This window comes from Pocillopora damicornis, chromosome 8, assembly GCF_964200805.1.
Source record: "Pocillopora damicornis chromosome 8, jaPocDami1.2, whole genome shotgun sequence".
Lineage (NCBI taxonomy): Eukaryota > Metazoa > Cnidaria > Anthozoa > Scleractinia > Pocilloporidae > Pocillopora > Pocillopora damicornis.
In genome coordinates, this window is record NC_142677.1 from 11,959,064 (window position 1) to 11,986,637 (window position 27,574).

At 40.0% G+C, this 27,574-nt stretch overlaps 2 protein-coding genes across 6 annotated transcripts in view; one reads left to right on the forward strand and one right to left on the reverse strand.

Moving 5' to 3' along the window:
• The first annotated feature begins 1,910 nt into the window (after window positions 1-1,910).
• Window positions 1,911-21,733, forward strand: LOC113682576 (uncharacterized). 4 transcript variants are annotated; one of them, XM_089181146.1, is made up of 5 exons: window positions 1,911-2,019; window positions 11,526-12,386; window positions 14,413-14,764; window positions 17,779-17,997; window positions 18,640-21,733. In XM_089181146.1, exons 2-5 carry the CDS (start codon window positions 11,751-11,753, stop codon window positions 19,686-19,688), a joined length of 2,256 nt encoding a protein of 751 aa, XP_089037272.1. In that variant the 5' UTR covers window positions 1,911-2,019; window positions 11,526-11,750; the 3' UTR covers window positions 19,689-21,733. The 4 variants fall into 4 exon arrangements, with proteins under 4 accessions (XP_089037272.1, XP_027055540.2, XP_089037274.1 ...); XM_027199739.2 differs by lacking the exon at window positions 1,911-2,019 and adding an exon at window positions 3,855-4,547; XM_089181148.1 differs by lacking the exon at window positions 1,911-2,019 and adding an exon at window positions 11,058-11,160.
• Window positions 21,734-22,510: 777 nt separating this feature from the next.
• Window positions 22,511-27,574, reverse strand: part of LOC113682545 (inosine-5'-monophosphate dehydrogenase 2) — a 7,243-nt gene continuing 2,179 nt past the window's right edge. For both annotated transcript variants that reach the window (XM_027199703.2, XM_027199702.2), the window contains 5 exons: window positions 27,401-27,571; window positions 27,003-27,184; window positions 26,185-26,460; window positions 25,359-25,701; window positions 22,511-23,416 (listed from right to left, as the gene is read on the reverse strand). In XM_027199703.2, the coding sequence (XP_027055504.2) occupies window positions 23,112-23,416; window positions 25,359-25,701; window positions 26,185-26,460; window positions 27,003-27,184; window positions 27,401-27,571 (1,277 nt within the window). In that variant the 3' untranslated portion in view covers window positions 22,511-23,111. The remainder of the gene's footprint in view (window positions 23,417-25,358; window positions 25,702-26,184; window positions 26,461-27,002; window positions 27,185-27,400; window positions 27,572-27,574) is intronic.

The following is a 27,574-nucleotide window of genomic DNA, read 5'->3' on the forward strand; positions in this document are numbered from 1 at the left end:
CAATGCGTACAAACCAATAAGGTTTTGTACATTGAACAAATTAAACAGAGATTGAAGAAATGTCGCTAATAAAACTAGCACCAGCCTCATGTCTAAAAATTATATTTGGCACTCTTTTCGCGCGTGAAATATAAAGAGTTGACAGACTGGTTTCAAATATCATTTATGTCGCGCAAGTGCGACCTCCATGACTCCCGTGGTGTAAATGTCGCGACATATTTATGGGACAACTTATGACGCGACATAAGAAAAATAAGGCCACAGTGCGACCCCTGCCATAGGCTACCGGTTAATACAGCTACTATTCAAATTTATTAAAAACGGAAACTTTCAGTCTAAGAGTTCTGCTTTGTTTGTGAATGTGAGACCTTTCAAAGTATTGGAAGCAGCAAACTCTGCAAGAAGGAAGGAAATTTCTCTGATTTCCTCATTACAACTAGCTGACGTAAGCAGGGGCTTTTTTCTGACGAAAAGTACCATTCAGTAAGCATTAAGTTTATTAGTTTCACTTGGGATTCTTTGTGAGGATTTGAACTCCTCAATACCAAATTTAGAAGACTACTGCATAGGGTTTACATAATAATAATGGTTTCTCTAATTAACTATATTATTAATTGTACTTAAACTGCTCATTCTCGTCAAGCCTACTTTATCCGTACTAGCAGAAGACACATGCAGCCATTGGCTGCCTACTTTTGTGATTTTGGCGGGAAATGTAGACTCTAATTATGCGCATGCACAAGTAGAGGTGTGGCGTGAACGAAAAGATTGCCATTTTCAAGTATGGCTGGAGAATTTTAATTACGTTTTCAAAGTGACAATCTTGTTCTCAGTTTTCATGGTGCAAAGTAATTTAGACGGAGTGGAGGAAAGCTAGAAAGAAGCTTAGTGTAATCACATAAAAACGTTGAGTATGCAAATTAGTAAGAAGCTGAAGCCCACCTAGATGACATGTTGATGAATGGCCAAGATTACATGAAGCACTGCCCGAATCCTGCTTATTGAGGAGTACCACAATGATTTCCTGAGTCGCCATTTCTAGATAACCCAGTCACGAACATGGCAAATTCACTTCAGGTGAGAGATTAAACTTTCACTATCTTAATGTCATTCAAGCTCGAAAAATTGTCTCCAAACCAAAATTTCATGGGTAGCGCCTACGGTAAACAATATCTTATTTCGGTAACACAAAGATGAAAACGAGTTCTGGAAATATTGTTGAAGGTCATTAATTCTCTCTCATAAAAACCAGCTTGAGAGAACAGCATTTATGACCAACGGGAAATAGGTTTGTAGACATGAGACGAGGAAATACTCGGAAGTACTAAAAGGGGCCGGAACATTTTTCATGTGTGATAATCCACTCCGGATAAATACAGTAAGACTCTTTAAGATGCAAGCTTGGGTTGTACTTCTGATATTGGCCAGATTTTTCCCGTGTCTTAGCACGAACTGCACGTGCTGGTTTGCACTTGCTCGCAATTTGCATATACTCCTCAACAACAATGTTTACGTAAGCTCAAATGTGGTTTAATTCCTTTCAGTTTCAGATTAAAAGGCCTTAAAGCCGTGTTCTTTAGCCAGTAGTCTTGATTCTTTTAAAAAAAATATTTTGCTATGCGTCGCGACGCTTTGGCATCCCAAAGTACACTCTGAATTCCAACGTGCTCTTCTAACAAAGAGCATTTGAGTAATCATAGTGTTAGGGCGCCTAAAAGACTATTATGGTATTTTTCTAGAATGATCTGATGTACTTCCTTTCACAGATCTTTACTTGACTAAATATTTTTCTTCTCCCACACTTAATTAAAGATCTTCCGGCAAGTTTTGTAGATCTACGATCTTTAATTGTTATTACGAGATACTTTGGGGAGGACAATGCAATAAACTGAGTTATTTCCGCAGGTTCCTGGGTCCCTGTTCGATTTTCAATAGCACCTTCAAATTCCTTTCCAGTTGTGAAAGAGTGGCGATGTATGTTTAGTTTAGCGGCTATTACACTGGCTGTTATTGGAGAAGGTAACCAGCTTCCATTTTCTTTGTAAGTTGTTCATGTATCTCTTCTCTACATCGGGAACTTCTTAATTTTAATCTTAAACAGTTGTCAGGGTACGATCCATTTTTCCGATCCGTTCTGAAACACTTCCGGCCGGTGTTGAAATACACTGGCTGCTCATTAATTTTATTGCGAATGAATAATTGATGATTCCTATTGAATTGTCAATATCCACCCATTCACCCCAGTTCTGAGTTAGTTCTAAACCAAATGTCGCCACAAAGTTTTTACTTTGCTGGTTATCCAAATATTCCACTAATTAATCTTATTCACAAACATTTCCGGCCCGTGTCGAAATACATTAGGTGTCATTACTTTTTGTGTAGGAACAATTGATGCTTCCTAATGGATTGGGAACTTTCTTTTACCTCAGTTTGAAACTGCATCTTCTGAAATGTCGGCTTAACAGACCGATGGTCCAAATATTTGCTCGTCGACCGTCGAAAGCCTCATTTTACGCGATCAACAAGTGAAAGACAATTCCGTGCCCATGATAGACTTATGACAAAAACGGAAACTACTGGACGTAAAGTCTGGGAGTCTAAGCATGCAAGACAGACGAAGATTTTTACTAAGAACTCTATGACCATTTCGAACGTTACCAGTGGTAGGGAATTATAAGGCTTAACTAATTTTTTTGCTAAAAATCATCTTTTCTTTTTTTTTTTAAAGAAATCCCCCAATTTTTTTTTGTCCTCGGGCGTGAGAATTTATCGTATTCAAATTCTTAATATTTCTGAGCTACTTGCAACGGTTAACATGGTTGAAGCCACGATCCAAAGAAACAGTGTACTCAAAGGTTAACATTGCGTACTTTCAGATGATTTCACATCTCCTATCAACATGTGTTTCGATCTTTTTTAAACAAATCAACAGACCAACTGCCCTAGCTGATGAAATAAGAGCCCTGCAGATGATTGATTGAATTATGATGTCAGCATTACTCAGCCATTTGTGTGCGAAACCAATGCGGCGTATTTTCATTAACAAATCAGTACTGCGAACTCCTTTCTGAGATGGGACCAGAATGTATTAAGGCTAAACCTACAGAGTTTATAGGAGAAAGAGATTGATTCTGAAACTATGCTCAATGAAAACGTAGTAGATAGTTTATTAAAACTCCTTTAGAAAGAAGCTACGCACCGGCATTTTTAAATGATGCGCCCTGAAACAATAATTTGCCAGCCTAAAAAAAACGTTGGAGAGATGGAGATAGAACAGAAAAAGGAACCAATAGGAAAAAAGAAGATCGACGTGAATTGCAAATGACGGAACTGGAAAATTCAGGCTAAATTTTCATCAGACACAACTTTAGCCCTTTTGAAAGAGTATATCGTTTGAGAACTAAAAGGATGTATCGCAGGTACTTCTCATAGAGGGATGGTAAAGTCTTTTGAAAACTGTAGAAAAATCTTTTCCATGGTTTGCTTGGTGGAAAGGTAAACATATTCCAGTTTCGAAACTACCGTAAAATTGTTTTCTGCTTTCGTGATGAATAGAAATACAAACAATTCTATATATAGATAAACAGATATCGTAGAAGGTTCTCGCAAATGAGAGCAGAACAAGCGAGAAAGCCGTAAATCACCATTTTAAATAACGTATAGGGGAATTTTTTTGGTGACAATATTAAGACGACAATATTATTACTTATGGAAATTTTTCTCAGTAATTGTTATTCTTTGATGAAATGGAAGCGTTCATGCATTGCAGAGTGACCTTTCAAATGATTCAATGATTGATTGATTTGTTGAATGACTGTGTGCAATGTTAGTTTAGGTGCGAAACATTATCTTTTAGGATTCCCTGATCCGAATTTCTACGCTGTTTTTCACCTACTGCTAAGTATAGTTAACGGCAACATGATGAATACTTAGATTCTGCCAGCAATTTCGGCTTGATGCAGACATCTTGTCTTAATGTGGGCAGTTGATCAGACTGCCGTACGTCGATCGGCCAGATAGAGCAAGCTGCGACAACATGAGTTAAAGAATGCTCGCCTATGATTGGCCGTCCGCGTCGTAAAGCTTGCACGAACAATACTTAATTGAAAAACTGACGGTGTGGCGACAGTACTATCCTACAAATAAAACACAACTGATCCAGAACCAAAGCCTTCTAACCAAGAAAACAATTGAGGGATTGCAAGAATCAATCATAAACACAAAGGCAGTGAGATTTGAAGCGTATGATTTGTTGTCCGTGATGACGTCAATAGGGGCTTGCAAGCGGGGCACGCCGTCCATGCGTGAATGTCACGCCGGTCGTGAATCCGTTTGGTTCATTCCTGCACGATACACTGTAAGAGATACGAGTAAGAGATACAAATTCTACGGAATATTTGATCGGACTCAAAAAGGGCGGTCCTTGATTGCGCAATGTTTGACAGATTCTTTTCGAGGTAATCATTGGATTAATTTTTTGGACGCGCTCCCACTGAAGAGGTTGCATTGCAGTCCGGGAAGGCGTGCGTGATTTTTTCCTCGACCAGGTGCGTTGAAATCTTAAATCTTGAATCATTAAATATAACTTCGTCATTTTGTCAGCTGCATTTGAATCGTTTGGATTACTTTTTTAATTTGAAGGCAAACCAATAGTCTTATCCACATCGCTTTTCCAAACACAACAACAAGATTGTAAAATGGCGCAAAATTTTTCTTCGTTATGTACTTGGGTGAAATATGATTTTTCGTTTACGGACTCAACAAAAACAGTTACTAGTCAAACGAAATTGAAAGGCAGCGCAAAAGTTCAGTTACTTTGAGGTATACGGGGTGATATGTAAAATTTCTAGGTCAAAGCCCTTTGCTCACTTACTGTACACAATGAATTATTATGCTTTGTCAACGAAAGCATTTTATTCCATTGTGGCTGTGCCGGAAAGAATTTCAAGAGATACCAAACAGGACGCGTAGATGAGCAGGACATTCCATTTTTCAAGCTGTTAGTGACTAAATGAAATTATTCTCTTATAAGGACGGTTCTGAAAAACCTTTCATTTTTTTTGTTCAGACAATTTCTCTTGCCTAAATCAACCAAACTATACATTACAACGTGCTAGCTCTCACGCATTGCCATTACAGCATGGAACTCTTACCGATATGGTTTACAATATCACTTTTTTTCATCGCCCAGAGTGACTCCAGTGAAACGTAACTGACCCACTAAAAGCGTCGTTAAAGTTTTTTTCAGATCTGCCTTGCTTTTAAATTGGGCAACGAGAACTGGCAATATCAAAGGACAATATTCGTAGGTTGTTTCCCTAGAAATTTTACGATAAATTCGTTACCTGTTCAGTCGATGTGCACAAGGCAAGTGTGGATTCATTGTCTCAAGGAAGCATTTAGTCATTGTTCTATGAATTTTAGAACAGGCGAAGTTCATTGCGTGGTTAAGTTTAAGTCGTGCCAGTGAATAAATTGAAGAGTGATGGTTACATATCGTAGAGTTTCATTAGCCAGATTTGCACGAAGATCCGATCTTTTTTGTATACTAAACTTTGGTCGGCCTGTTAAAATCAAGTTCTCACGTGTGAAGAAGCGACTAGTGAGAATGTTTTCTCCCCTCAGTTAAAACATGACCTATTAAAGAAAAGGCCTCGAAACTGTAGTAATGTTTTAATGTATCACATCAATGTTCTAATTTTGTTCGCTATGGCTGTTGTCGGATGATACCACGCCAATCCGATCGAGTTCCACTAAATTGAGTTTCAAATCTTTTTTAAGGAGTAACTCAATATCCTCTCATCTTAGTGTTTGAAAAACAGTGGTAAATTTTAGGTTCTATGAATAATGTACATGTAATCGAAAACTGATTTCTTTTCTAGAGACAAGCAAGAATGATCAGAATAAGATCATGATGATAAGATGTTCGTGTCCCTTGTTGTTAACAACAGCTTAATTTCAAAGTAGGTTGTGATGCATGTTCTGACTTGCTTCTGACAGGGTTTTAAGCTTGTTTCTCGGTAAACATTCTCGATGGGATGCCTTTTTTGTTTTGTATATTCTTAAAATCAATCTGTTAATGAAATTTAGAAGCTCTTATCACACCAATGTTGGTTATTGATATCAGTGGTAAAGACTGAAAGAGCTTGCATCGAGATATCGTGTAGGGAAGTAACTTAGATGTAACCGTTCAAAGAAAGCTTACAGTGCTCATGCTGTTATTTTACACAATACCGATGTCACAAGCCAAGGCAATTTCCGTGAGAAGCAAAGTTATCAGTTTGTTAAGAAATTGTAATACAGGGTCAGTCGGCAGGGAAGAGATTTAACGCTAAATTGCCTGTCAAAATTTAATATAATTCAAATGGACACAATACCCTTGGCTTTTCGAATTCACTTTAGAGGCTTGCCTTCTGCTATCAACCTCTTGTTGATAAACAAGCAAAGAAAAATCTAATAGTTTTGTTATGTAATTTTTTAAAATTCGCTATTTAACACAATTAGAGAATCGATTTACTACTGGATAACACAGTAACTTACTTCAACCCATATCTTTGGTACATGAGGTCAAATAATCAGCTCTGTGCCAGTCCATTGTCTTTTTATTTGAATCCTACAACGGGGTTCATTTCTTTTTCTTTTCGATGAGAGAATCTGCTTCGAATTTCGAGAATTCAAATTCTGTCTAGCCAAGTGGCTTTATGTCAAATATATAGACGAGTAACCATGGGTGCATCTCTCAAGTAACTTTCATTGAACTGGAATCATGCTTCGACGACGAAAGGGCCGAGTAAAGAAAGGCAAACATGTCAAGTATCGTGGATGAAATTCAGTTTATGAGATTAAGGAGAGTCTAAGTGAATAATGTGTAAATGTTATTACGAGGCAAGATGACCTTGAATTTGTGATACAGAACACAGATGGAATTCGCGCACTCATTTCCGGAAAAATAATTGAATAGAACTGGCCGTAAACTACAAACAGTTGTTAATGTGCGGTCGTTCCATCAAATAAAATCAGTTGTGATTATTTATTTTTCTTTATGATAACCTAACTTTCGTTCGAACATTGTTCAGTAAATTAAATACTGAAAATGCAACTTGCAAAGTAGACTCCAAGATATGCTTGACTTGCATCCAATTGCAACATTATTTAGGGAACTCCATGCCTTTCCGTGTTATGTTGTTCAGTAGCAAGCCTGAACTGAAACTAAAACTGGTCCTTCATCCGTCTGAGAATTCATTTTAATACGCAGAGGAAAAGGCACTTCATTGGGTCTCTCATCTAGACTCTTAATAGTTCACGAATCAACTTAGCAGCGACAGCTAAAATGCAGGTATTGCAGGCATTCCTCTTGAGAAAGACTGTTTTACAGTTGGGTTTTACAACGGAGATTGATCAATGCAAAAACTTTTGACAGAACATCATAATAGCATTGAGCACTGATGGATCCTAGTCGTTCGAAAAAGCTCCAAACAAAGAGCGAGGCAAACAGAGCACTAAATTCATAGGTCGCAAAAGGAGCATGGAATCTTTCCTTCTCTGTCAAGGTTCAACACGTTTAATCCAGAAGTGCAAGGGCCGAGGGTTCAATGTTGTATTCATGTTGTTCTTAACAAGGACAAAAGCTCTTCAAAACAGGGCAAAGAATATCCCACACAGTCATAAAACGTCAGCAAAAGGCGGACTGTACTTCTTGCTGAAGAGAGAGATAATCGGCGGATTAGCCAAGAGCGAAGAACTGTTTGGTCCGTTTTATTAGGTAACACTTTTAGTCCTATATTCACTGTTGTAAGCTTGTATGATTAACAATGAAATTTGCTAATTGAAGTGCTTTAAGACTGTTTTAGGCAAGACAAACGATTAGTTTTGCTAATAAAATTATGTAATATGAAGTCAAATTTGTATCTTTCTAGCTGTGGGCTTCTCTTTCCATGAAAATCATGGCGCACGTCGAAAACGAAAGAAAAGCCGAAAAAGAACTCTTATACTTATAAAAATTGAAGGAAATTGATGATGACGAATGCAAAATTAATTAAGCGGGAAGACAATTGTTGTGAGTCGTAAATGGCGGTACCCTTGCAGACGGCGAAAGAAACCAGCAATAAAAGTGTTGTTGTAACTCTCTAACACTTTGCAGCCCGCAAGCAGAATAGTTTGGCCTGTTGCTACTTTTGGTTAATAGACTTCTCAGAGCGTTTACCGTTTCGGGTAAGGAACTTTACCAAATTGTGAAACGTAACTGACTTGTCGAAGCACCGCTCACCGCGAAAACAGGGTGTATGCAATTAGCGTTGGCAAGACTGAAAATATATGGAAAACTTTTACTAGAAACTTTGGGTCATTTGTTGAAAAACACACAGAAAAGCTTTGCAGAAGACTTGAAAAGACAGAGGTAAAAAATTATTGTAATAAGCTATAGAAAAGAGACATTTCTTTGAAAAATAGGGAAGCTTCAGTGAAATGTAACTCAGAGTCAATATTTGATAAGTTTATTTGTTTCAGTCTTCCCGGCCCAACCGTATGTTGTGTTAGATTTGGCGTCAACCTTCAGCTCAAATCGGACGGCAAGAAAGAAAAGAGGCAATGTTGCATTTTGCGAGAGAGAATACAGCTTTTCCCTAGATATAAAGCGTTTACATTGTGTGACTGACTTCCAAGCCTTAGGCATGCACGCCATTGGATTTGGGCAAAAATCCAGCACTCCAACTTAATAGCCGACGGATTTCCTCTAGACTTGTAAGAAGCTGCCGGAATTTTCCGTGAGTGCGTTATGGAATAGCAAGTCATTTTTTAATTTACTTTTTCTTCAATCATAGTTTAGATTCTATATTGTATGCAGCTATAAATAGCAAGATAAGAATTGCAAGGTGATGAATCAGTCCTTATTACAGTTACTTCGACTGAACTGATTAACTTAACGTTCGTGTTGCGCATGGCTAGTAGAGCAAACAAAGAACATATTCTCCGGTGTTTAACCAAATCATTACAAAGATCACTTTGTTCAATTGCTGGGCCTTGAACTGTAATAACCTCAACTGTACAGATGTCGACGAAAGTTTAACAGTGTTTTTGGAGGTTCTTCTCTTTTGTCATGCTTGGATAAAGGTGGGAATGAAGTGACCATCTAGTTGCAACTCCAACAGAACTTGTAGGTTATATAAACAAGTAAATCATGATTTCTGGGAGTGTCTTAATCCTCGCGAGAAATACCTTCTGCAATTTCTTGATTAATGATCACGTTAAAAAGAGACCACGTTTGTAAATTATCTTTGTATCACTGCGCTTCAATATTCTTATTGCAGGAAGCAGTATCGGATTTCTGAAATGATACCACCTTATCTAAATGCAGTCTTCGGCATAGAAGAACACTGCATACTGCCATAGTTGGCTCAATTTGAAGCACGTGTAATGTACTAATGTAGCGTTGTTGAGCAAGGAAGTCATGAAACGATAAAAGTCGTTCATTAACTCCTTCAAGTTTAATGAACGATAGCATGATATCATTGGCTGACAAAAGATAGACTACATTTTATCACTGGCATGTTCTAGCCTCTCCCGATCGCTTTACGCACGACACAGCTACTACGCGATATTGCACCTCCCTTGTCTAATCGAGCTTTCAAGCGAAACGGGGAGCATAGAAAGTATGTTAACAACAAGGCCATATATTCTTTGCAGTCAGATCCCAGAATTTTTTTTTTCTTCATTACCCTTAATAAAACCTTCCTTTAAGGATGAGTGATTTTTCTTATAAGCCAGCGTAACTGATATGGTTGAAAACTCTATTTCTTAACTATCCGCATGAACCATAAGTCAGTTGAAAATCACTTCGCCTTTTTTAAACGCGTCAAATTTAGCTATGAGCTCATCAGTTGTGGGTCGTTACAATATATTCTACGTTGTAGAACCTTCACAGTTATAATTCAGTTCGACGCCTTTTTAATACAACGCAGGTTTGCGACATGCAAGGTTATTTTTAAATTCAATCCAACGCTAACAATATTAGTATTACTTTCCCTCATCGAACAAGTATCCATCGCGAATCCATCGGACATCCGGTGTGATAAGTAAGCGTGCATTTCCTGAGTCAAGTGGGTGAGCAGCCGTCGACAATTGGAACGAGATAAAGCAATTGTATATTGTAAACATTTGAACAAAATGAAATGTTTATCCTGAAGCAAAGGAAGAATTTAAAGGATAGCGCAGTCGCTAAGGCGAAGTAGTATCATTCGAAACTAGCTGAGTGATTTCTCACTTCTGTGTTCACGAAGCTTTGTCATATCTAAGCGCGTGATCCCTTTGTTTTCTCAGACCCTCCCAATAAGCTTTTTATGTCAGCGTATTAAAAAAAATATTGATATTAATAAAAGAAAAATAATGAAAATCTGGCATTAAACCAAGGTCCGATTAAATTCAACCGCTTGAATAGTGCGTAGATATCGTTGACAGCTCGGGTTTGCTTGGCAATTACAGCGCAACCACAAGGCTGATATATTCCATTTTCGATATCGTTGAAAAAGTTAAAGCGAACGCCTCTACAATTTGAATGAGTTTTGAATATTGCGCGATCGTCGCGTGACTGTAGAAGAGAATCGAGTGCAGGAGGATTTTGCCAGAGTTCTCTTAATTCTTTGAGAAATAATTTCTTTTGATTAAAAAAAAAAACACGCAGAAGTAAACCTTATTTATCCTGCATCAGTTGTCGCCCAGTAATTGCGGTATTAATTTACTGACGGCCGTTCCGGTGTAATTGCGAAATCGCGCAAAATCTCTGCGGCCGCCAGTATTAAACTATCAAGAATGGTGAAAATGCTTCTAGCAAAATCTTGCGATCTCTTTTCCCTTTTTTTACGGACAATTGCACCTCAATTGAATCCCTCATCCGGCCATCGTTCTCGTTATTCCTGGTGAATCCTTTGCCTTGAAGAAGAAGAAATTTTATCGCTCGTTGGTTATTTCAATGTTTAGTCTTGATCTCTTGCGTGGGCTGAATGACGTCATAACCCTACACGAGAACAATGGGTTGATTATAGACAAGGCCGTGGGACGTGTTCATGCATTATTTAAATACGACAGACGTGCTTGAAATCGTGAAACTGATCTTTTTGCCTCGCTCCTGGAGAATAATATTTAGAAAGGCTAAACGGTGTCGAGAATGTATGTAATTCTTCGGCAGCGACGAATTTTGGCGATGTCATCGTTAGAGTTGGCGACAAACTTCAACTTTTTACGAGTTCCTGTCGAGTTTGGCGGAAATGTGACGGGGAAATGTTTCCTAGCTGAAAACGGAAGGAACTTGATTTAAAATTGGACTATTGTGACTTCGTAGGCAACATTTCGGTTTCTGAAAATCAAAATAAAGGCCAAATTTAATTTTGCGTTCTCTCTAAGACAAATTGGCTGGCAGACACAAAGTTAGTCTTCATGACAGAACAATGAAATACCGTAATAGTAAACTCGCTATTCACTAAAATGGTCGCTTTCCATTGGACGATCTAACGATTAACGTTTCACTCCGACAGGTCGCCAGCCAATCAGACAAAAGCGATGCCAGCAAGGTATCACATCAAATAAAGAGCGACAGGTTTTATCGGCGACAGACGGCACAAAGTTTGTCGCCAACGCCGCCACTCCAAAACACAAACGTTCGCGGAGCAAACTTTGTGTCCGTATGATAACTTCCGAGGAGGTTCGCAACCAAGCCGTTTTGATGGAGCTGCAATTTTTTTCGCCTCAAGGACACGAAAATGGCTGCGAGTGACTCTGCTGAGACAGTGCCGCCGCTTGGAGAGACGACTACCGGTTTGTCACATGCTAATGAACTTAAGACACTACGAGAAAAACTTGGAACCAGCGATAATCGTGACGAATCTCACGAACTGAATGCCGACCGCAGCATCTCCGTGCAAATGCCTCCTTTGAATTCGAGCTCAAACTCGGTGGCGAAGCCTGCCGGTCATGGCAGCTTTATCCACTCTGAAAGCTCTAGTTTTAACGTGAAAATAGAGCCTAGTGATGCCAGCCAGAAAAATATAGCCGGCGATCCGGCTCGCGGCTTTGACAGTGTTAGCAGCGAAAGGCCAGTCGGATCTGATCAAGGACTTGTGACGGAAGAGCCGTTAGAAATTCAGTGCGGTGAGAATGCTGCCCTGTTGTACGTGTCTAAATTGTGCCAAGGAAGCAAAGGACCGTGTATTTTATTTCAAAACGACTGGCTTACACCGAATGAGCTTCAGTACATCAGCGGACGAGAAACTGCCAAGGACTGGAAAAGAAGTATTCGCTACAAAGGAAAATCTCTTAAGAGTTTGATTGCGCGCGGGTTGATAAAAGTTCACCCACCTATATGTGATTGTCTGGGCTGCAGAATCTCGTCACCTGTGGTAAGAATTGATTTTCTGTTTGTTAACATCCCAAAACATAACAAAATGCTTTAGTTTGAAAAAAGATTTTGCGACTTCGTTGGTTTCAAATCTTGTAGTGTGATGCCACCACTGAGATAAGGCTGGTTTTATGCCTGCTAGCAGCGCTTGTGGTGTGTTATTTTAATTATGCCTATTGTTTATATCATTATCGATCTTCGTTTTGTTTAGCATAGCTGGCATCTTAGCTGAAATCAAGTTCCCGGGCTAGGGCTGAGGTAAACGGCGCTCCAATATATGCAGACACCATTATTAACGATTGAAAAACAGCTTGGTTATTCCGCCCCCGGTGCATTTCTTAGATACGATTTGTATTTTGGTACTAATACCTTGAAAAATTGATGACAATGAGAAAGCACAGTGGAAGTTAAGATAATTATATTCTGTTCAAAAAATTTTGAGGGAAACGAGGGAGGAAAAATGACCGAAACTGGTTGCATGCGGTTGATGCTTTTTGAAAAGAACATAGGACTTTAGTGAAATGTTTGCGGAGACTATCAAGGTGACGGAAAAGGCGGTGCAACGAGGTGATAAAATTGACAGCTTTCAAGAAACAATAGCTCTTGAAATTGTTTCACAGTTTGGGTCCAGCTGGAACGGGGGGCCTCTATGAAAGAGAGTACATCAGACGGTCTACAGCGAGGCCAGTCTGCTTTGTACAAAAAAAATTATTCCTATCTCGGCTGGAGATGTCTTCAGCAAACTAGTTGTGTCGTTCATGTGTGAAAGTGAGTTGTTAATGCTATCTTTTTTTCTTTTGTTGGTTCGATTGAACAGAACCTGAAAACTTTTGATTATATTGACATCGTAGACAAGATATTTCAATCACTGTTTTTTAATCATTCCCTTTTTGTCATTTTTACGACGGAACTTATGTCTAAATAGGGCAGAATGTGACATTCAACCCGTTCCGCATTTGGCACACTTCTACACATTATATAATTACAATTCGAAATTATTGTTCTAAAGGGCACGATCCGCCCGGTTTTTGACAGATGACCAGCTTGACAATGCACTTGGCTTTAGAACGAATGAAAATATTTCCGGCTCGAAGTTGAAAAAGAAATGACAAGTTCACTTTTCACGTCCGGCGACTGAAGGTCATGAAGTTGCCTCTACATTGTTGATAACAGTTGCGTATTCTAGACGAAGGCTGTGGACACGTATCATCTGCTGGATATTGCGTGCAGATATCAATATTTTCCACGTTCGCACCTGCGTTGTTTTGGAAGGATATTTGAAATCTTGTCGTCTTTTGACGAGCTCAATTGGCAGTAATTTCCGAAAGTTTCAAATTGTTGAACTGAAGAATCGATAGAAGGGAAAAACCCTAGAGTGGTTAGCATAGCTGCCTTTTAATATAATTAATAAAGCTTACGTCCCATAGGTCAAATGTCAGCATAAAACACGGCTTTAGTTGAGTAGCTTTGGTGCGCCTCACAGACGTCGCGCGAATTTTATCACGTACGCACCAACTATTGTATTTTTTATACAATTCCTTTCGTGCTGGTCCACGAGAAGGAAAGTGAATGGAATTTTTATTAGCGTAGATCTCTTATAATATCCTTTTAATGCTTTTTACGGATTATCCTATATAAAGTGTACTATTCCCGCCCGTGGTTCTTAACTTCGTTTCCATAAATGGATAAATATCCTAACATTTATCGACTGGAATAAATCTGACCGTGATCAGCTCGATATTCATGTGGTACTTCATGTAACGCGGACGTTCCTGCTTATCTGTTGTTTATTCCGCTCAATATTGTAAACACTGTGGCAACGCGCTATGTTTATAGAAGTAAGTATTTAACCTTTATTTTCGCAATCCCTTACGCCGGCTGCAAGACGCAACAGCTTGAGGGCAGCTTTTTGTAAAAGGGCACCATTCGTGCGATTCTTATTGCTGGCACAGTTCGCTAGGCTTTTTACAACCGACGTAATAGTGCTTCAAACCTTTCGTTTAATCCATTTGTTTTCCTGGAAACAGAACCGGGGAAGATTAGCAAGCAAATGCAGTGTTTCCTCTCCGCCCTCTCCAGCTAGGAAACGCAAGGACTCTTCCAAGCCGGTATGGAGACAAGATGGTTACGAACCTGGGTTACATTTCGTCGGTACCAGACAGGGCTCTTCATCTGACCTAGAAAACTGCACGAGCGGCCAAGTTCGCAATGGTGGCGGCGATTTGAGAGATTCGCCGGACTCAAACTCGTCCACTGCATCGGAGTGCTCTGAGCCCTTAGACGACAGCCCTTTTTCGCCCGCAGTCGAGCCTCCGAAACGAGCCCGAAGTTTATCTCCCCAAAACTTGGGAAAAGTCAACACCATGAAACGGCGAGCTAGTAAGTTTGGTCAAGTTTTATTTTTATAATGATTAATGTTTGTTCGTTCACCAACTGCGCGGATCTCCTTTCCCTATCCTTGTTTATTCCTTTTGCAAGAAAATAATCACTTATCTCAGCTGTTTGAAGAGTAGAGTAGTCAAAATATCACCCGCTCTGGGTGAGAGCTTTGTATTAGACGAAGAGAATCTGTGAGAGGTAGTTCAGGCGTACACAGCTGTGTGATCACTGAGCCCCGATGTTTGAGTTGCAGATAGCTTGAGATCGTCTTAGCTTAAAGCTCTGTTAGTTAAAAAAAAAGCAATTTCGCAATCCCTCATCAAGTGATAAAGTTCGATTTTGAAAAACAATTAATTAAGCATTTAAAAATATCACATTAACTGTGAATGATTGAAATACTGAATTTATAATTTAGATTGTCTTTTTTAATCACTGCTCTAAAGAGTTGCAGTCATTCTTGAACCTATCTTTATTGCGTAGAATTGATCACAGGTTAACCCCAAATTTTCTAATTCTTTCAAGAGGTCTTTTGAAGCAAATTTTGCACTTGACGGGTTGCACGAAGGATCTAGTATCTTCTTTGGTTTGCTTTCTCAAAACAATATCATACCTTGGAAAACGCCTGTCGCTATTCTACAAGCTTTAATACGTAATCTAAATTTATGTCTTTATTTTCGAACAATGAGCCTAAGAAGTCTCAGCCAGGCGTTTCCAGGTTAGAATGAAGCAGAACGAACGCGAAAGAAAACCATAAATTTTATGAAAATTGCAGAAGAGAGCATCCATGCGCTCAACCATGGAAGGCCTTTTTGGCGTAAAGCTTGACTTTTCTTAAAGAATAGTTTAATATCTTGTTATCATAATGCCAATCAAACAGAACGTTTGTGCGTAGATTCCTGATCAGGGTCAAATTAAGGCAAAACATACCTAAAACTTTCTTGAAAAAGTTCCAGCTTACAGCTTTTTAAACAAAATTCTGAGAAGTGCAAACTAGGTTCTTTGGTTTTGATGCATGTTGTTAAACTTATAACTATGTTCTGCTTTTTCTTAATGTCATCTTTACTTTTTAAAGGAAAGTAATCCGCAGATTGGGTAGTTCAAAACGAAACATAACCTCTGCTTTCAGATTTATTTGTACAATTCACTTACTTCAGTTTAGGTTTTTCTCGCAGAGGACACAGAGCAAAAGCACAAAGGACAGACAAGTCAATGATACTTGTCTTTTCCATTGCGTATCAATTCCGTTTTAAAGAAGAAAACGCGTCTTTGACTTTCTAGTCTAAGCATTTAACATTGATCAGGAGTTCTATTATGCAGGGAAAAATAATCAAGTCAATTAAGTCAACCAAATCCTCGAAATCAGTCAATTCCAGACGGAGAGTAATTGAGCCGTGAATATGAACGACAGGAAAGCTCAGCAAAAAGTTACTTTGGACTCTATACTTTTGCTTACCGAACAGTGTTTTGACCCAATTTGTGCAGTGTACATTTATTTTCGCCACTATAATGTCATTCTGGAAGCGATTGATAAGCTCAATATTTAAACTAACTTTTCATTTATGAACAAATGTTTTAATTTACTAGGATTTGGTGCCTGACTCTCAATTGCGCGCAAATAGGCGAAAGAAATATCGTCATTATATATTTGCTCCAGATGCTGACAATTCGAGGTCGCCATTAGATTTTTTATTCTATCATTTAGTTTTCATGTTAAACCCCCTAGACCTGAATTTAAAGAAAACTGTCATAATTGCTTAATTCATCATTTCATCATAATGTCAGTACGTGAGACTATGTTGTTCGAAAGGCAAGAGCGCTAGGATTAGTGACGTCACTGATCACGCACTGGGGTACCGGCGTGTCTGCAGCAAGCCTTTTTATCTTTCTTGCAAGTTAGCAAAGAAATTAATTTTGAATGGTATCTCACTTTTCGTGCCTTGCTAAGCCGGATTAACTCTTCGCTGCTGGTTGCCAACTTTAACACCCGTTTTCCTGATGTACTTTCAGAGCGGAAACGCGTTATAATTAACTGGTTACTGTGAGTGCTCACCTCGCGAATGCAAATCTCAATTAACGACTTTAAAATGTTCGCTTATATTTCTCTTACGTTGTCTTCTTAGACGAGAAGAAGAAAACAAAGCTTGCGGACGCTTTTTTAGTACCAAAAATGTGCAATATTTGCACTGGTCATGTTGACATTAAGACAGTCTGCCATGAGACACTATAAGATCGATCTCGTGTGGTACCCGTGTATCCCGCAGGAAATGCCATCTCCAGAATTAACACAATATTATGTGACTTTCCTAAGACTCTTTGTCATTCTCTCACCGTTTTGTACGACATGTTAAGATAAGAAATCTTTAGGTTGTATTGCAAATAGTGACAATCTTTCGCAATCTTGTCCCGACGAACATTAGAAAATATAGCTCCTAAGTCAAACTGGGTTCCTGTTGTCATGACAACAAATACATGATTTTAAAAAAGTAAGATAAATGAAATCAGTATGGATATCTCCGAATAAATTCTTTTCTAAGATCTCTGAATACAGGAGCACGACTGACATGTCAATGACCGTTATTTTGCCTTCTCACAAGTGTGTTAAGATTTTCGTCTGAAAGTTACCGCTCTGTTTCGGCTGTTTCCAATATACGAGCCAGGGTGTCTGAGAATTGACTTGTGATGGATACGCTTGAACTCTGGTATACTGAAGAGGGCGGCAGAAATCTGTCAACACACAGCTGCCTTAAATTGTTGCTGGCTTCTTATTTTACTAATAAAATGAGACACAACGCTTCATAGATTTTTCATTTTACTGTCTTATCGGAAAATAGCGGTGTTGAAATGATATTTATTTACTATAGGTTTCACTAGATGAGTAGCAGAAAAGCAGGTTGAAAAGAAGCGCTGACTAAGTAAGGAGGAAATTCCCTTTTCCTCAGCCTCGTTGAATCTATCTGTCTCGCAACAACTGGTTTTTAACTAACCTTCCTCTTCCATCTGTTTCCCTTCTACAGCAGATAGGTTCCAGTTTGACCCCAGGAACACGTTCTTCTTCAGAGATATCCCTCCGGAATGGGCAAATGCCACTGTTGTTGATAATTCCAAGCAAGTTAGAAGAGATCATACACCTCGCATTTCTCCCTCGCAAGAAACCGGGGGATCTCCAGGAGGACCCCAAGGGGGACCTCAAGGTGCCTCAGGGAGAGGAAGTGCTTTCAGGGCGGTCCACCAAGGTGAGAAGAACATTGTTATGGCGATTTTTTGAGACAAGAAAGAAAAATGATCTCATTCTTGGCTACCCTTAAAACCCTGGTGTGATACCTCTTGAGTTGTTTCAAACATTTGAAACGCTTACGTAGAAAGATGCAGATCAACATGGTTTGTGTGTGGTCGTATAATGTATTCCTCGGCAATCTCTCCTCAAATCTCATCAAAGGCAAGGTGAACTTAAGCACCAAGGATTCAACCAAAATAACTACCATTAACCTTTAACTCCTAGTAGTGATTAACATGTTATTTCTCCTTACGATATTCATACGTTATCCATCAAACAGGTAATAAGAATACTCAAACTTATCAGCAAGAAGTTGTTATCTTGATCTAACCCCAAATTCTCGTGACTTACAAGAATATGAGTAGATGAGTCGCAGTGAGGGGAGAATTAATTATTGGCAAAGTAAAACTTTGATAAGGGGTATGGTCGATTTCACGGAATCCTTTTTTTCGGGACTTGCTATGGGGTGACAAGAAAGGTTTTTGCCACTGACAAGAAATTTCTAAGTAAGGAAAGCTGTATAACCGGCAGCGTTCTTGCGAAAAAGTGTTTGTCTGTAATAGTGAAAGATGTGAAAACATTTCTCGTTTTGATCTTGTAGATGCGTTAAATTCGCACAGTGAGAGGGCTGCTGAAAACCATGTTAACCAGGATATACTGACGCGTGAACTTACGGCGCGAGCAGGCTCAAACTCCAAACAACAGCAAAAACCACAATCAGTCAACTGTCAACCTTTCATCCCGTTCACTCAATTACCCAGTCCCTCCCCCCTCGTAAGTCCATCACACAACTCGCCGAGGTTGTTACCAGACCCCCTGCTTTTGACTTCACCTCACAGCCCTAGCATTTACCATCAAGCCCTGCGTGGTGGACTGCCGGGAGTCTCATCTGCCCTTCACCAGAGCTTAATGCACTACAGACTACTGACACCTCCTACTCAACACAACCCATTGACGCAGAACATTCCTTTCCAATCCTCTTTCATCCAAGCCAACGCAGCTGCTGCGGCAGCCGCTCGCGCGGGGCTCCAGGGCCTCCCTGTCTCACATTCATCATTGGCAATGCATCGAGGGTCCAGATCTTCATCGCCCAGGAACACACCGGTGGTCAACGGTCACACGGAAGACAATAATTTTGTGACGAAGGCCCGGATTTCGAACGTGGAGGAGGAGAGACCTGCTCCTGAGGTTTGCGAAAATAAAAAAGAGGCTGAAATCGGTAGCGAAAACCGACACTCTCAGGCATTGACCGCTGACCGCGATTGTGTAATACGAAGAAGTCCCGAAGTTGCTACAGCCTCAGATGAAAGACAAAGTCCAACAGCTACACCCAAAGCCTCTCCGAACCCTAAAGAATCGTCACGAGTATCGCCACACAAGCTTGTGCCTCGTTTCCGACCAGATTTAAACGAGAATGTACTGGAATGGACAGTTGATGACGTTTGTCAGTTCGTCGCTTCGTTGACGGGGTCTGCTGAAATTGCGCATGCGTTCAGGGAGGAACACATTGATGGACATTCATTTGTTTTGATGCAGGAAGATCATTTGTTAACTCGAATGTCAATCAGACTTGGACCCGCCCTAAAAATCATTGCGCAGATCAAGAAACTCACTGAGAATTTAGAATTGGAAAATGGCACCTCGAATTGAAAGCTGAATATGCCTTAAAGATCACGAAGATCCTAGCCAGAAGATCTCGTTTTCAATTCAGGGAAGTGCAGTAGTTTCGCGTGCTTATATCCTTGGCTTTACTGTTTGAAGTCAAACAGTATTCAATCCGTTTGAAAAGGGAAACTCAGAATATAGTGACGCTCCATTTGAACACGACTTGGATGAAAATGTTTGATCATTTAAAGTAAAACAAAAAATCGTGGAAAAGTTCAGCGCCATTTGTATGTGCAGCGGTGTAGTTAAAGCCATAGAAGAGATTTTTTCGTGGGGATAATCTCACGACCCTCGTGGCTGCGCCATATGGCAAGGGCGAAGTTCATTTGTAATATGTGCCATAATTAGACTCTATTTCCGTCAGTGATCTCCATTTCGTCTAGCAATCGAACCTAAATTATTTAAAGACCTCAGACCTCTCAAGGTAGGCGGATTTAACGCATTTTCATTATCACATGGTACGTGAGTAACGCCCGTTTTTCATCGCTAACTTGACCTTTTATCACAGTTTTACTGACCCAGCGGAAATCATGGTCAAGATTTTAGGATTTCCGTCATCTGTCATCGCGGCTAAAGCGTACGTGCGTACAAAACAATTAAGCATTTTTTTTATCCAAGGAAAAATGTGGCTGGGAGTATATCGAGTGTAAAAAAATATCTTTGTTAAGTTTCGACACAGAACCACAAACTCAAAGCATCTTTTCAATCGAAGTAAGTTTGTTTTCGAAATGTGTATAAACAGGCTTTGGCATTTTAAGTTGTTGTTCAGAGTTTTTCTAGAACATACATGTTGTGCTTCTCTTTCTAGGCAATCGGGGAATGTGTTTTCTGAGCGTTTGTGACAGGGACGCTTCGAAAAAATCGGGACGACATTTCTTTTATTTATAATAAAAGAGTCGATAAAAATTGTCGCTTAGAGTCAAAAGCGTTTAAAAACGCTCTTTATTATTATTTTTTTATACATAGCTTGTCTGTAAAAAAAAACGCGAGTAGGACAAAGTTCTACAGTCCTGGTCCATAAGAGATTAGATGAGAAATAGCTTGTAAATTAGATAATATTTATAAATACATTATTTCTTGCGATCTTATTTGATATTGTTGAAAAAGGCAACTTTTATAGCTTTCGCATGTTCAGGAAACAAGCAGTCCTTCTTTCCGGGAATAGTCCATATTTGAAGTGTCACGCCAAGACTGGTGAGAATTGTGTGACACTCACCCACACAAAACGTCACGGCCAATGCCTCGGCCAGTAATGACCGCGCGTGCGCCACTCGTTAGTGAGAACTAAGGACGGACCGATATGCTTTTTCCGAATCGATACAATACCAGATATGATACTGACGTTTTTCTTCGATATCGATTTCGATGCTGTGACATTATTGAGTCGAATGGTAAGTCACATGATTTGATTGACGAAAAAATAGGGTTATTTAGCACTGTTAATGTTATGCAGTGTTCAGTATTCCGTAGGAGCATGAACAAGACAGTCAAAAATTTAAAACCCGATTAAGGACGTTCTTAATCGAAACTCACGGTTGTCGATCGGTCCACTCTTACACCGTTCACACGCCACTTAGACTGGTACACTGTAGCGCTCATTTCCCATTTTCGAGCCCAGAGTATTTTTGGCTCCTTGTCGGTGGGGTGAATCAAAGCGCAGACATGTCACGTGCAGTTTCGAAAGCATCGATACTCTTCGCTGGTATCTTAATTTTCCGAGTGGACGTCGGTATCGTTGGTATCGAATATTTGTTATCGGCCCATCCTTAGTGATAACGAGTTTCTGTCCCACTTTTTTTCGTTTCACGCCACGCTGGTTAAACTGGAAAGAAGGCCTCCTCGTTGACTGTTCGCTTCTTTCTGGGGATGATGTTGCCCCCGCTTCTTTTCACAGGTTTATGGCTGAACATAAATTGTTTTGTCTTCCTCGGTACAGGTTGCCGCGAATTTAATAGAACACGTTGACGTTGATGCATTGTACTTAAAGCTAAAGAGTGTCGATTTTGAGAAATAAAAGTTTAAAATACTCACTCGTTTGTCCGTGGTACAAAACTCGAAACGAAACAAAACAGTGAAGCGATAATTGATTGAAAAAGGATAGGTAAGCGATACAGCCTTCGAACATTCATATTCTCTATACCCTACTCTTTTCATGTCCATTGGTACCGACAAGGAGAATTTGTTTGACAATCAAAGCTTCTTAGGTTGGCGATCATTTCCTTTGTTCTCATGAGCCCAATAAATGATTCGGGGGCATTTTATAAGGAGAAATTACATGCTGACTACTCTCATGAATGAAGGAGCAAATAAATGGCGAAATGACAAAAAGAGAACATATTTCCTTATTGACGAAGCCCAAAAATTCTGCAACCATCCCGATCTGTGGAAAAGAGCAGAATATGGGCGCGCGAAAAATCATGGTCGCGGACTAAACGGGAGCGTTAAGAAAGAGAAAACGAGACGCGACACAGCCGTTTCCCTGGCAACAACAACCGTTGGGTGCGCTTGCTTGTCGACGTACGTACGCCCACATGTCGCTCCTCTCCACTGTTTAAAGGCCTAACACAGGCTACCGCCAACCCTTCCCAATTCTTTCTGTAACGTACACCAGTCTAACTGTGCAATGAAGGCAGTCATTCGGCAGATGTAGAAATCACTTGAACGTAAGCGCAAACTGCAAGTTCATGTTCACTTGCAAGTTCACTGTGCATTTCGTCAGATATGGGCACATATGGTGTAGTTGTACCAATTTTAGTTTCAACAATAGCACTGTCTAACACTGCTCTATTGCTCCTTAATCGTAACACTTTTTAAAAAGGTTCGAGATATGCTCTCATGTTTTATTTGAAGTGATCACTTACACACAGACAAAGTTTCATGTTTTCACAAGTTTACTAAATATCAAGATGTGTTATTCGTCATTAAGATCTACAATTTCAAAAGAGTACAGATATCTCATAATGATTTGATCGCACCGTCTTGAGCAAAAACCAAACAGAGGTAACGCAAGTCACGTAGACTCGTATCATGTCATACAACAGTTCTGTTCCCTAAAGTACACCAACTTCAATGCATGTTACACAACAGTAAACTGATGGGGAACTCTTCAGCTAAGGTTTTCAAAGGTACTAAGCGTCACACAAATGCAATACATGTCACACAATTATCAAACTGGTACGGAACTCTTTAGGTGAGTCCTCATTTCTCGCAGAGCAAGCCCTCTATAGGGTAACTTTCGAAACCAAGGAAAGGTGCTTAAGCATTACACAATTGTAATATGTGTCACCACAATAGAGGACTTTTGAAGAGGACCGTTCGTACACTGTACACGTACAAGTTACGTCGCAAGCACTTGTCACGCAAGGTTCCAGCAATGTCACGCGGTATATTCACAAGATTCACTGACCATCAATATAACCTTTTTTCATATGAATGCAAGCCGTGGACGCCTCCTTCCTTTTGCGCCGACGGAGTCCTTTTTTCAAACTTAAGTCGACCGCTATACATCATGGATCGAGTGGCAGAGAGGCTCCTGGTACCCATGTCTTGGCAACCATGTTGAATACCCGCGTAGAGATATGGAACAAAGCGGTGGACACTTCCCTTGTCTGGCACCGTTCCAGACACCCCTTGCGCCACTTTCAGTCTGTCGCTTTCTACAAAGTAACGACTTTGGCTTGATCCATGCTCCAACGCGTCCAGTGAGCCCATACCTATCGAAAAAAGAAGCATACGAGCTGGATTAGCCGGTTGGACTTCATTCGTTTATCAGTTTATGCGTAAGTTTAAAAGTAAGACCGAGTTTTGTGCGTCATGAAACATCAATTCGGATCGGAAGACAATCGGCCGGCAATCGGAAGAACGAGATTCGGATCATTAAAGGGACCCCACAGTTTTTTTCATTGTTCCATGTTGGTGAGAGATCAATGTAACACCACTCTGTATTTGAGCTCAAATATCCACCATCTCAGTTCTCACTCTATAACCACTGAAATAAGTGTGAATCTCATAACGCATTCGTTTTTATCATCAGACTCAAACATGCGATACAAGACTGCTTGTGGTTAGCACGCTCGAACTTGACGTGACGAAAGGTAATGGTTTACCTCTGATGGAATCGACTTCCCATCCAGGGTAAAATCATTACTCCTTGAAAGTTCTCGCCACAGAGAGCGAGATCACCCACGACAGTGGAGGGAACAACGCGAACAAGACTTCATGTTTCCATCTGTGGTAAGCATTTGTGAGACAGGCACACCGAAACTTTGGCATAATCAGTGTAAATTAATGATAGCTCTACGTGTCTTAATTGAAGACAATGAGTTGTTGAGTGAGAGCCTATAGAGACCGAGAAAAATCGAAACGGTTATAAGCAAATGCACCACCGAGAGTGCACTAAGCTTCTCAACGCGTTTCTGACATATATGTTACGTTTAATGATTCATCATATACCAATTTATTTCTAAATATATGAATAAGAGGCTATAATTCCTTTACCCGCAGGAAATTAAAGATATTACCACCGAGACTAAGAATAAAACAGTATCATCAATTAATGTGTATATAATGAAACGGTTAAGGCCGGATGGAAACCTTTTTCGTCAGGACATGATTCAAACTCTAAGTCGAGAGATCAGCAGATTCTATTCGTAGATGCCATTAATACCTTAGAGCAATTGAGTGGAAAGAAAATTATCTATCAATCAACCAAAGCTTCTTTGAGGTTTGAAGGAATGGAAAGGCGCTTGGAAAGACGGCACACCAACCTTAAAACATAAATCAAATTGAAGGCAGGCATATGTCGGAATTGAAAAATTGTCGGTTTGTTAAAATTCCTCGCGGCGAAAAAGGTGTCTGCTGTCGCTTACACCTACTACAACTGTTCTTTATTGCGCAATTGGCGTACCATTTAAAATAGATCAACGAGTTTTATATTAATGGAACACAAGAGGTAAAGAAAACATACAGAGAGATTTTAATTAATAGAGCCGGAAAGATTTCTCATCTTTTTTAAACCCACTTAACGGATAAACAGTCTTTCTCCACGGATAAAGATCATCTCGTGTGGCTTTGATTGCCTAATTTAATACAAACTTTCAAATTTCCGGGTGGTTATTTGGCGGGCGGAACTGTTCATAGCCTTCATGACCTTCTGAATTGATAAATGCGTTCTCTGCACGCAATGGATAGCAGCAAATTTGTTACTTCCTTTGCTAAAAAAAACATTTTTGCGCAATTTTTTAAACAGGTAGAGTATACAGGCGTGAAACAAAATAAAGATAAACAAGATTTTCATTTAAAGATACTTTCATTGCAGGGTTTTCTGAAATGCTCGAGTAGTGCATTGTGAAACATCACGACAGTTCATTAGTTTCAAAATCTTATATTAGTAAAACGGAAATTGTTTTGAGTTCCTGCTTATCTCCACTACATATATCACTCAATCTTATGACGGAAGGTTTAAGTACGGTTTGCTCACATATCTGAATTGAAAAATTAAGAGAGAAAGCCATCGAAACAGTTTTAAATTGTCGGAAATAACGCGGAAAGGCCTGCAATGAATATGGAGATCTAAATTGCCCCTATCGATGGAAAATATCGCCAAGTGTTTCCCAAGGTGAAAAAAAAGTACTTTGTGCTATAGTTGGCCTTTACCTCTATACTTCTTTAGTCGAACACCATCCGAGAAAAAATACTCTCCGGGTGTCTCTGTGGTCCCCGCCAGGAGCGAACCCATCATGACAGTTGATGCTCCAAGAGAAAGCGCCTTTAAAATGTGACCAACATTTCTAATTCCACCATCAGCAACCACAGGTATCCCAAACCTTCGCGCATACTCTGCCACCCGGAATACAGCTGTGGCCTGGGGCCGACCGACTGCCATAACCTCTTGTGTAATACAAATTGACCCGCTTCCCATTCCCACTCGAAGAGCGTCCGCGCCTGCGTCTATCAGGTTTTTTGCCTGAGCAGCGGTCACAACATTTCCGGCTATCACCTTCAAGAGAAAGGAGAGAAGAAGATGGTTTTTATTATTTTAGCCATCGCGTTTCCCACCAAGTAAAGTACAAAGCAAAGGGAAATTATTACCAACTGCGAGAGGAAGTAACAGTTACAACGGATTCAAACGAAGTTCAAACAGGAAAACACTCGAGGATCACAAGAAATCCACGAGGCCAATTGTAAGAAGAGCATCTCTAAACCCACTTAAAGTTTCATTCGCAAAATCAATGGAAATTTGGCAATGGACGTTTTACAATGTGTCCACTGTCCACTGTCTCCAGGTCGAATTGGATTTTGGTATGTTGGTCTGTTGAGAGGAAAACCGGAGGACCGGAGAACCAGCAGCAGACTCAAGTCACATGAGAGGCTAGGTCCAGGAATTAAACCCGGTGAGAGGCGAGCGGACGAGAAAGGACGGTGACTCTCTAAGTGCGTTCATGATCGTAATAGATTTTCTTAAAATGCTCTGAAAACATACCTGCAGATTCGGGTAGTTCTCTTTGATGTACTTTATAAGGTTAATTTGAAAGACAGAGTTTCCTTGGGACGAGTCCAGCACAACAACATCGACCCCAGCTTGAACAAGAGCCTCAATTCTAAGTTTATCTTCCTCACGCGTGCCTACAGCAGCTCCGACTAACAGTTGTTTTTTCCCATCTTTTGATGCCAGTGGAAAATCGCGGTTTTTCTTTAAATCTGTATGTGCCATAAGCGACACTAGCTCTCCTTCATCATTGACGATGGGAAGCTTCGCCTACAGGAGACACAATTCAATAAACTCGTCATTTAACGTAGCCAGCATTTGCTCGACATAACTGAAGCCTTCGGACAACGCTCAGGATATGATCGGGTTAAGCTTTCGGTCTTTCTGCAACTGCATGCCTATAAATAGGGTTTTGCGTTCGCGTGAAAGATAAGAAGAGGCGAATAAAAAGCTTCCAGAACTTTCCTTCAGACATAGAGAGGTGCCAACTTTGTATGATAGGTAAAATGCATTAAGTGTTTTACAAAACGATGCTATTTCTAAATCGAAATTACATTTTACTGAGAATCACACGAGATCTTTGTTTCACACAGACAAAACAGTTTCCAATTGATTGTCGAAAGTCATCCGGGATTGCTTTGGTTCTACTTTACTCGAGAAATCAGTATTAAGCTGATCGCTTTGTCCATTTTTATTACTCGTCTGCTGGATAATCTATGAATAATTTTGAGAGAGGTTATATGCACATCGATTTTAATAGATACAGTCTCAAGCGATGCGCAACCTCAATGCGCAAAGAGTAAAACACTGACCTTTTTGCTTTTCTGTAGGATTTGATTGGCCTCTTTCAGGCTGCATCCGGACTGGGCCACAATCAGCTGATCTCGTGGTGTCATGACTTTGTCCAGCTTCAAATCATATTCATGCTCAGCCAGAAAATCAATGTCACGTGATGTGACAATTCCAACCAAGACACCGCCAAGAAGACCAGTATCTGAGGAACAAACAAGCAGACAAATGAAAGAGTAAATGGTTGAATGACTCATGCCATCACGCGAGAGTTTGACGGAAACGTAGCACTTATGATCGCTGCAGACATGAAGACGCAATTGTCAGGTCTTAAAAAACTCGCGCCAAATGACTTTTGTGTACAGGATAAAGATTTCTTGCGGGCTCCCTCTAAGACCTTGAAAAGGTATACATTTCTCACCTGTTAGCGGTATTCCGGAAAAGCCATGTTTCTTTTTAATTTCCATAACGTCACGCACAGTGTTACTTGGGCTGAGCACTATGGGATCGCTTATAAATCCTTGTTCGAACTTTTTCACTTTGCGTACTTCGTTGGCTTGAAATTCAACGCTGCAGTTATGATGGAGAATGCCTT